The sequence below is a fragment of the Berghia stephanieae genome, chromosome 6, assembly GCF_034508935.2.
Source record: "Berghia stephanieae isolate SIO BIC M18660-M18661 chromosome 6, UCSD_Bste_1.3, whole genome shotgun sequence".
NCBI classification, from domain to species: domain Eukaryota; kingdom Metazoa; phylum Mollusca; class Gastropoda; order Nudibranchia; family Aeolidiidae; genus Berghia; species Berghia stephanieae.
The window spans coordinates 46,187,773-46,197,772 of NC_088365.1; the positions used below are offsets into that span (position 1 = coordinate 46,187,773).

The following is a 10,000-nucleotide window of genomic DNA, read 5'->3' on the forward strand; positions in this document are numbered from 1 at the left end:
AGGCCTGAGTGATGTCAACTTCGAACTATCTATTCAATGACCTGCAGCCTCCTCCAGCCTCAAGGTCGTCCCTATCCTACTTGGATTTATGAGTAAATCCTCTCTTGACATTTGTTGTCTCTGGTGTCAGGGGAGGTAAGTGGGTGGTGCTTAATAAGGCAATGATGACGTATGGGACTAATAATAATAATAATAATATCGAAGTGACTATTCTTACCCCCGGATGCTAGTCTTCATAATAGTAGTCCACAATTGTTGTATGTTTAATCCAAAGGTTGTAATTCAGTAATTTGTTAAGTTTCTTGTCACAAGTTGCACGAAAAAAAAAAAAATCAATCAAATCCAAATCGCAAAAAGCCGGCGACGTTTTTTTCGGTAATCCAATCGGCCCGGGGGGGGGGGGGGGGGGGTTTGAGAATAGAGGCAGCCTAATAATATACATACTTGACTATCAGCCATCTTATTCGGATGTGGCATTTGAGCTAGAAGGATGTCGTGTCCATCGGTACTCGGTACTCGAAATAATAACGCGATTACCGTCAAAACGGTTCAAGATTCACATTAAATGCCCTTTATGTCTCTTAAGAAGCAAGATATAACATGAAACTGACGTGCACATATATGCAGGTCTGACATCCTGACCCACTTATGGGCCTAGTTTAAATTTATGTAATGGATAATAATTTTGCGTCATTTTTTAAAGATTTCCATTACAACAATGAACCCATTAGGAATTGGGTTATGGGACCTGCAAATAAGTGCACGTCGCACGAAACCTTTATTTTTTTTGTCACTCAGTACAATAATTCGCCCTTATGTGGGCAAGAACCCGAAACGACAGAGCATCTAGTCGAATGGTGTGTTGTGACGATGCTACCAGGCGGGTTCGCGACGGTACACGAATGCGGACCGGACTTTGCGTATGTGTAGGGAAAACCATAAGAGGCTGCTGCCTTATAGGCACTTTTTGTATGTTTGTTTGTTTATTATTTTAAAATCTCTAGCATTTTTGTAATATTATTTTTCACCGTCTACATTTCTGGTACTCATTTACGCTTGAGTTGTGTGGCTTAAAGTAATGTGTATAACTTTCCTTATCCAAAGCTTCAAAGCCTAGACCTGACTTTTGCGATAATTTCCTCCCATCCGGTAACTACTGGCCACGCTCACTAATTGCAAAGTACAGTGTGCATAGTGGACGGAAGTGTGCGACAAATGCACTAGATAGTAGAGACGTGTGCTTATCTGATAACCCTGTTGTGTTCTTAGATCATTATTTGATAAGACGTATTATTCCAAGAATCAACAAACCAAATTGTTACAGTAAAGAACCTTTATTAACCCTCTCCTTACCAGCCATTTTCAGGATTTTTCCCAAAACTTCGTACCCAACTAACAGAAAAATAGATTTTTTATCACTCAAACACAATAGCAGTAAGTTCTTGCCATACATAATTTCTTTAGTAAAACATGCTCTACAACACACTGTTCGTTTTCTTTAAATTTTATGATGTACAAGAGAAATTTGAATAAGAAAAATGTTGGTTTGTATCGTAACGTGACGATTTTCCTATTGTTGGTAAGGAGAGGGTTAAACAACATAACATAAGACACATGTGTACAGGATGACGGTTGGATACAGAATGACTCGCAACAAGGTAGCCAGTAGAACAGACGCTAGATGAAGTTGTGAACGATACTACATCAGGTGGACGATACAAGTTACGATACTTGAATACAATAAATTTCATTCACAACAAACCCAATTCATTATCTCAGTTTAAAAGTATCTACCATTATGGGCTCATTGTTGTAATGAAATCTAAAAAAAAACAAAAATGGCTCAAAGTATTGTCCAATACAACAACGTTAAACTAGGCCCATAATTGGGTTGGACTGTCAGACCTGTATATGTACACGTCGACTAGTTGGTGTATTATTATATACATGATTAGTTAGGGTATTAAAAAAACAAACATTATTAAATGTCACATTAACCGATTAAAAAAAATTCCGGTCAACTGACATAATGCGCATGCGCGTATACTGTATATTTTAGAAAGGAATTCCTTTTAGTAATACATGGTCGGTCACGTGACGAACACCACTTTGTTACTTATTATTATTGACCTGCCAGTAGAGTTTTTTATAAAAATAATTTGTTTTTCACCTCAAAACAATACCAGGTACTGCCATTGACGAAACGCCTATTTTATATTTTGGTTAGAAAACTTTAATTTCAAATATTGTTCGATGTAAATAAAGTAATGGATAATTTTAAAAACTTGAGCTTCTAAATAACCGTCAACTTCTCAAAAATATAATTATTTTTAAATGGCTTAAATTTAAGATTTTTTTCACATGCTGGCGGGGGGTCCTACTAATTGCCGTCCGGTGCAGAACGAGGAGCTTTCGGAAGGGGACGATTTCTGGAAAGTTTCGTACAGGTCTGAGGGCCTCCGGATGGCTTGAGAATGCTTTAGATGACCTCCAGACGGCAATACGCTTCAACAGTCGTAACGTCACTTCCCTCGTAATGACGCATGGCAACTTAGTAACCGGCTCTAAACTATCAGAACAATGGCGGACGCCCTTATGAAATATTTCTCCGACGAGCATAAAAGCGTATCCAGAGGAAAAAAAACCCATTATAAATCTGATCATGTTTTGACTTTTACACATTCTGATCACAAGACATGAAAAGTTCTAGCCAGCATGAAGAATAAAAGGTACCGATTTTCTTTGTTTAGAACCACGATGGTCGCCATTGCTGGGCGACGTGACATTAGACTATTGAATCCAATTAGTCGGACCGGCTGGCGGGAGTCATCATAATGTGGCCAATGAATTTTTGAAGTGGACGTTTTTTATCCAAAATATTTTTTAAAAAAAGATGTGTTAGAATATGGCAAGATAAAGGGTTGTTCTTTGTCCCCACTTGACCCATTTGAGTGGATGGAGAAGAGAGAGTCGCGTCTACCTACGTATTATGTTAAATGGTCGCAATGTGAAATTACTACGTAGGTACCTCTTGTCCTCTGTACAGCCGTACTCTGGAGAAAAAAAAAACCCATATTCATATTGGCCAGTTTTCTGGCCAAATTTTTAAATATTGTTTTTTTTTTTTTTCTAAACTACGGCAGTGCAATGATTTCTCTTTGTAGTAGAGACAATGGAAAATCAGATTCAGATGTCATCGTGAACTTTAAAGTTGACACTTATTATATTGTCGTGTAACTAATGTGGCTCATACACATATGAATAGATGAATGAACACACGGAGAGAGATAAATAGGTAGAAAGAAATAAACAAATAGAGAGAGAGAGAGAGAGAGAGAGAGAGAGAGAGAGAGAGAGAGAGAGCGAATCTATCTATCTATCTATCTAACTATCTATCTAACTATCTCACTCTCAGTCTTTCACATTCACAAACATACACATTTCCCCCCTTCTCTCTTTCTCTTACTGCCTCTCTCTACCCACTGTTTCTTTCCCCATCTTTCTCGCATATTTCTCCAGTACTCTCCTTCTTTTTATCCCCCCCCCCTCTTTCCCTGTCTCTCTCTCTCTCTCTCTCTCTCTCTCTCTCTCTCTCTCTCTCTCTCTCTCTCTCTCTAACTCTTTACCACTCAACACACCCTCTTCCCCCCTTTCCCCACGACATTGACATACACGCTTACACACTTTCCTTTTCCAGCTCTCTTCTTTGACTGTATCTATTTAATTCGTTCTTTACCCTCTTTATATATTCGCCCCCCCCCCCCCCACCCCACCCCTCCCTCTCGCCTTTTGGTTTGTCGCAAAAAGATTACATATATATAAACTATATATAATATAAGCTTTTTGGTTTGCCGTCGTCAAAATGTTACTACAATTAAAATTAGATACATTGGGAAAACCCTGAACATCCTAGTGCAGGTAATTTCTCTTATCTTTAAATCAACGTATGTTTATCTGCAGGTCTGATAACCCAGAAAATTTTATGGGCTTATTGTTGTTGTGATGGAAAATACTCTTAAAGCAAAGCAAAATATTGTCCATCACAACAATGTTAAATCAATCCATAATTGCGTTCGGTTGTCAGACCTACCAAAACGTGCACGTCGCTTTGAATCGAAGCTCGGGGATTTTATTCTTAAAAAACCCTGGACTTCAAGATTTCAAGATCTAAATCTTAAACCTTTAAACAACTTTCTACTTCTTTTTTTGTTTATTCTCTAGTGCCTGTGATGACGAAGTCAGCAAGACCAGAGTGGCCCTCAAGAAAATGGCCAGACCGTTCCAGTCCGAGATTTTTGCCAAAAGGACGTACAGAGAAATTCTGATGCTGAAACACTTCGATCATGAAAATGTGAGTTCTGTCACGTACGCTTATTTGCAGGTTTTTATGACTCAAAATGCTACTAAAATGCGGGCTATGTGGTCTTGTGGATCGGAGGTCCTGTGTTCGAGCCTCGCTCGGCGCATCGTTGAGTCCTTGGAGAAGACTCTTTACTCACATTCTCTCGCCGTACTCAGGTGTATTATGAGTGCCTGGCCGTCAACAGCGTTATCTCTGTCGGAAAAAATTGTAATATTATCGCCTAACAGGCGTCATAATGTCTCGTTCTACATGTTACGTGATGCTGTTGGTCAGGGACCCTTTGTAAAGCGCTTTGAGTACGTTAAGTGGATATTACACGATAAAAAGCTCAATTTTAAAAAATAATTAAAACGATTTGTTTATGAAAGTTGTAAACATACCCAAAAGTCAAGCTGAACAAAATGACCTATATTGTGATGTTGGATATTTCTGACACTGTCAACACTTTTTATTATGTCTCTAGGACAATTTGAGCACATTTTGCAATGTGACCAATGACTGAGCACGTGAAGAAATAATATGGATCGTCCCCATTGCATTCGGTAACCAAAACTCCAAATGAGTGCATTTAGGTCACAGCGCAATGTTTTTTTTCTATGTTTTCCTTAAAATTTTGATTAACCAATGACCCTTAGAAACATAGGGCTTTTATATAGATAGTATGAAGTTGACGTCACTCAGGTCTTTGTTATTGCTTCTAAACTGTTTTAACCAGACTATAATCGTTCAAGGTTACACATAGTTTCGTGTGTTGTTGGTCCGTTATACTTCCGGATGGCAATGTTGTGAGCTTCTTAGCCAAGCGCATAGTATCTTTAGCATAATATTATTCAGCGTGAACCATTTTTGTATTTTCAGGTTCTATAAAAGCTTCAATGGGACATTTCAAAAAATTATTCTTTAGAGATCTCATTACCCTTCCTAGTCTTAGAATTGTGATCTCCTCTCTCTCTCTCTCTCTCTCTCTCTCTCTCTCTCTCTCTCTCTCTCTCTCTCTCTCTCTCTCTCTCTCCCCTTTCCAGCTCACCTATGATAGTGTTATATTAAAATGGCGTAAAATTCAATAAACAGAAATTTTTATACAAGTTTATGAAGCATATTCCACCTCACCACGATTCAAATCTAGTTCCGTGTGCAACATATTGTATAATTTTCTGTAAGCTTACCCATGTCCCGTTATTTATACCCTTCCTCCTTCTCCTCCTAAAATTGTGATCCCCCCCCCCCCCCCCCCCCCCCCCCCCCCCCCCCCCCCCCCCCCCCCCCCCCCGCCCAGCCCCCGCTCACCTTTGGTTGTGATTTATTTAAATGACGTAAAATGCAAAAATATTTCTGCCTTTGATCTCTATAGAGTGAATTAAATCACAATAATTATTAACCAGGTAACAGCCATAATCTGGAAAAAATACGTATTGCAGAATTTGGCCAGAAAACTCGTCCTTCAAATATCGATCAATTTAAATGACCCTCATCTTGGCAAAAAACTCTCAAACCTTGGACCTCACGAGGTCTGTTATATAGTCCCAGGTTTGAGAGTTTATGCCAAGATGAGGGTCGTTTAAATCGATCAATATTTGAAGGATGAGTTTTTTGGCCAAATTTTAAAATCTTGTTTTTCAAGTGTACGGCAGATAACGGGTTAAGTTGAAATTAAGCTCTAGTCTAATTTTAAGTTGGTAGAGCACTCCCTTCACAAGCAAAGGGACAGAGATCAAACCCGAGTGAAGTCGGAGATTTCCTTTCTGACTCCGCTGTCTACCCAGCAGTGGTTGGGTAGCTGGGTCTTATAGATCTGGCGGAATGTACTTTGCGTCCTAATCTAAGGGAGCAGGTGATTATTATTGTCTGTTGCACGCTATAGAAACAGGGATGTGCTCCGTCTCTATGGACCTAATGGCTCTGAAGGACAAAAAAGAAAAGAAGACGCGTAGACGTTGAATTAGACATGAAATCCGTTGAACTGTGTGCACACTGAAGAATATGGTACAAGTTGTATCAATAATAACAACGGTTATATAATGGCATAGAAAGTGGTTGTGTCGCATTTTGCCATAAAACTGGTCACGGTATCTATCTACTACTTACTTCCTTGTCCAGGTATTGCTATATATTATAAGGGTTTGTTCCGACGTGTGCTTATTTGCAGGTCTGATAGTCCAAATTGTTAACGGTCTCATTGTTGAAATGAAAATAATATAAATAATATACTCTCAAACCAAGGCAAAATAATTGTCCATTACAACGACATATTGGTGTTATAGAACCGAGCCCAAAATTAATTCCCCCCTAGCTCTGGTTTATTAAAAGACCTGTATATACACATAAATTTTATGTGCATCGTTTGATCTACAATTCAATTCATGTCATGTTTGTCATCAATCCGCACAATACGTTGCAATTCTGGACTTTAAGAGGGACAGTGGACTTTATATAATTAATTAACTGTTGATAGAAAAACAATCAACAATAATGGACAATGTGTCACAATATGATAGATAGATTTAGATAATAGATAATGTAGATAGATAGAATAGATAGATAATATGGATAATAGATAGATAGATAGATAGATAGATAGATAGATAGATAGATAGATAGATAGATAGATAGATAGATAGATAGATAGTAGATAGATAGATAGATAGATAGATGATAGATAGATAGATAGATAGATAGATAGATAGATAGATAGATAGATAGATAGATAGATAGATAGATAGATAGATAGATAGATAGATAGATAGATAGATAGATAGATAGATAGATAGATAGATAGATAGATAGATAGATAGATAGATAGATAGATATAGATAGTAGATAGATAGATAGATAGATAGATAGATAGATAGATAGATAGATAGATAGATGTAGATAGATAGATAGATAGATAGATAGATAGATAGATAGAGATAGTAGTAGATAGATAGATAGATAGATATAGATAGATTAGATAGATAGATAGATAGATAGATAGATTAGATAGATAGATAGATAGATAGATGATGAGTAGATAGATAGTTGATAAGTCTTTGTCAGTTTTTCGATTTTATGTCGAAATGGATCAATGTCTTTCACGCATTCAATATCTTTCTTTGTAGCTTTTTTTCGATACAGTGTCATTGTTTTAAAAGGATTGGTCGCCATTTTGAGGAAATCTATGCTTCAATCAAGGGACTAAAACGTGTAAAATGTCAAAAAATTAACTCCCTTAGTCTAACCGCATACTCTCAATTCCAGGTACTTGGTGACTCCTCTGATGGATGCTGATCTCCAAGGGGTCCTCAAATGTCAGACTCTAGAAGACGAACAGATACAGTTTCTTCTCTACCAGATTCTACGGGGTCTCAAGGTGAGGTGGGGTAATAGTAATTAATAGTAACCAATCGTTTTATAAGCGGGTTCTGTGATATAATGTGTGAATATGAAGCTTAAAAGTGAATTAAAAGTACGAGTAGTCCGTAGGAGTTCTTCGTGTTGATTATTATTATTATTTTTATTATTAATATTATTATTATTATTATTATTATTTTATTATTATTATTATTATTATTATTATTATTATTATTATTATTATTATTATTATTATTATTTTCATCATCGTTGATGTTGTCCTTTTATAGATCAATTCACTAATTGATTCTTGTTTTTCGTCGCCAGTGCATTCATTCAGCTGGGATTATTCACAGGGTAAGGGATCGTTTCATTGTATATGCCAATAAAAGTAATTGAGAAGTTGTAGTAGTAGTAGTAGTAGTAGTAGTAGTAGTAGTAGTAGTAGTAGTAGTAGTAGTAGTAGTGTAGTAGTAGTAGTAGTGGTAGTAGTAGTAGTAGTAGTATGTAGTAGTAGTAGTAGTAGTAGTAGTAGTAGTAGTAGTAGTAGTAGAAGTTGTAGAAGAAGAGAAGAAGAAGAAGAAGAAGAAGAAGAAGAAGAAGAAGAAGAAGAAGAAGAAGAAGAAGAAGAAGAAGAAGAAGAAGAAGAAGAAGAAGAAGAAGAAGAGGAGGAGGAGGAGGAGGAGGAGGAGGAGAAAAAAAAAAAAAAGAGAGAGAGAGAGAGAGAGAGAGAGAGAGAGAGGGGGAGATAGAGAAGAAGAAGAACAAGACGAAGAATAAGGAGGAGGAGGATGAAAGAGAGAGAGAGAGAGAGAGAGAGAGAGAGAGAGAGAGAGAGAGAGAGAGAGAGAGAGGAGAGAGAAGAGGTGGGAGAAGAAAGAAGAGAGTATATAAAAGTGAGACGAGATGAGAGAGAAAGATAGATAGATAGATAGATAGATAGATAGATAGATAGAGAGAGAGAGAGAGAGAGAGAGAGAGAGAGAGAGAGAGAGAGAGAGAGAGAGACAGAGAGAGAGATTGTGTTTGCGATTTAACTGATAAAGTGTCTTTTATTTTCAGGACCTCAAGCCCAACAACATAGGTGTCAATCAGAATGTGGAGTTAAAGGTGAGGCTTTCAGCCAAAGTCAATGATAAGTTATATATATAAATAAATAAATACATAAATATCTATAAAAACAAAGACAACACGTCACCTTAATTCATTTTTGCCACATGGTGTTCGAATTTTTAACGCACAACTGTCATTTAAATTAAATACTATCTTTTAAATATACACTCACAAGTTGATGTCACGCCGCCCGGCAACGGCGGCCATCTTGGTTTTAAACAAAGAAAATCATTACCATGCGTCATTAGGAAGGAAGTGACGTTACGACTGTTGAAGAGTATTTATCAAATTAATATATAAAGTGTTGCTATTGGTTCTTGATTGTATATTTTTACATGTTTGGACATTTGCATATATTATATATGTATACATTGTCGCCATAGATTCTCAACTTTGTGTTTATACATTTTTATGCATGCCACGTCTATAAACGAATTTCCATTTGTTTTGGATGAGTAAAGTATATATTATTATAAAAATAAAATGTGTTCAACTGGTAGCACCGATAGCTCAATTGGAAGAGCATTTCACATGAAAAGGGGCCGAGATAGATCCCGGAAGAAGTGGATATTTTTTACTGATCCCCCTGTCCACCCAGCAGTGATTGGTTAGCTAGGTCTGTTAGAGATGCGAACGTCCTATCCAAAGGATAGCAAGCGATTGCGATGTCTATTTCACACTATAAAAACCGGGATAAACTCCGGCTCCATAAGCCTAATTATTGGCTCTGAGGGACTTCTTTTAAAAAATCAATTCATATGTAAAAGCATTGTCTCTATAATATGTTATGCGATAGACTAGCGTCATATCCAAGGGATAGCGAGCAATTGCTATTGTCCGTTTCACGCTATAGAAAATGGGATAAACTCCGGCTCCATGAACCTAATGGCTCTGAAAGACTACTTTAAAAAATTATTTCATGTGTAAGACCAATGCTTTTATGGGTGCTATGTGTTTAGGTAAAAAACTCACAGCATCTGCCAGCCGGTTATAACGCATACCAACATTCAAAGCCCACCAAAAAAAAAAAAAACTCTAAAAAACCATGTGTAACCTTGAACGTTTATAGTCTGATTGATATTGCGGTCTAGTGGAATGACACTCGCTTTCGGATCGGAAGGTCCTGGGTTCGAGCCTCGCGCTCGGCGCATAGTTGAGTCCTTGGAAAAGGCTCTTTACTCACATTCTGTCACC

At 37.3% G+C, this 10,000-nt stretch overlaps 1 protein-coding gene across 1 annotated transcript in view; it reads left to right on the top strand.

Moving 5' to 3' along the window:
* LOC144975129 (mitogen-activated protein kinase 14-like) overlaps positions 1–10,000 on the top strand; it is a 47,017-nt gene that overhangs the window by 29,232 nt on the left and 7,785 nt on the right. Inside the window, exons 2-5 of the mRNA XM_078918902.1 lie at positions 4,222–4,419; positions 7,601–7,712; positions 8,021–8,050; positions 8,756–8,803. Of these exons, the coding sequence (XP_078775028.1) occupies positions 4,222–4,419; positions 7,601–7,712; positions 8,021–8,050; positions 8,756–8,803 (388 nt within the window). The remainder of the gene's footprint in view (positions 1–4,221; positions 4,420–7,600; positions 7,713–8,020; positions 8,051–8,755; positions 8,804–10,000) is intronic.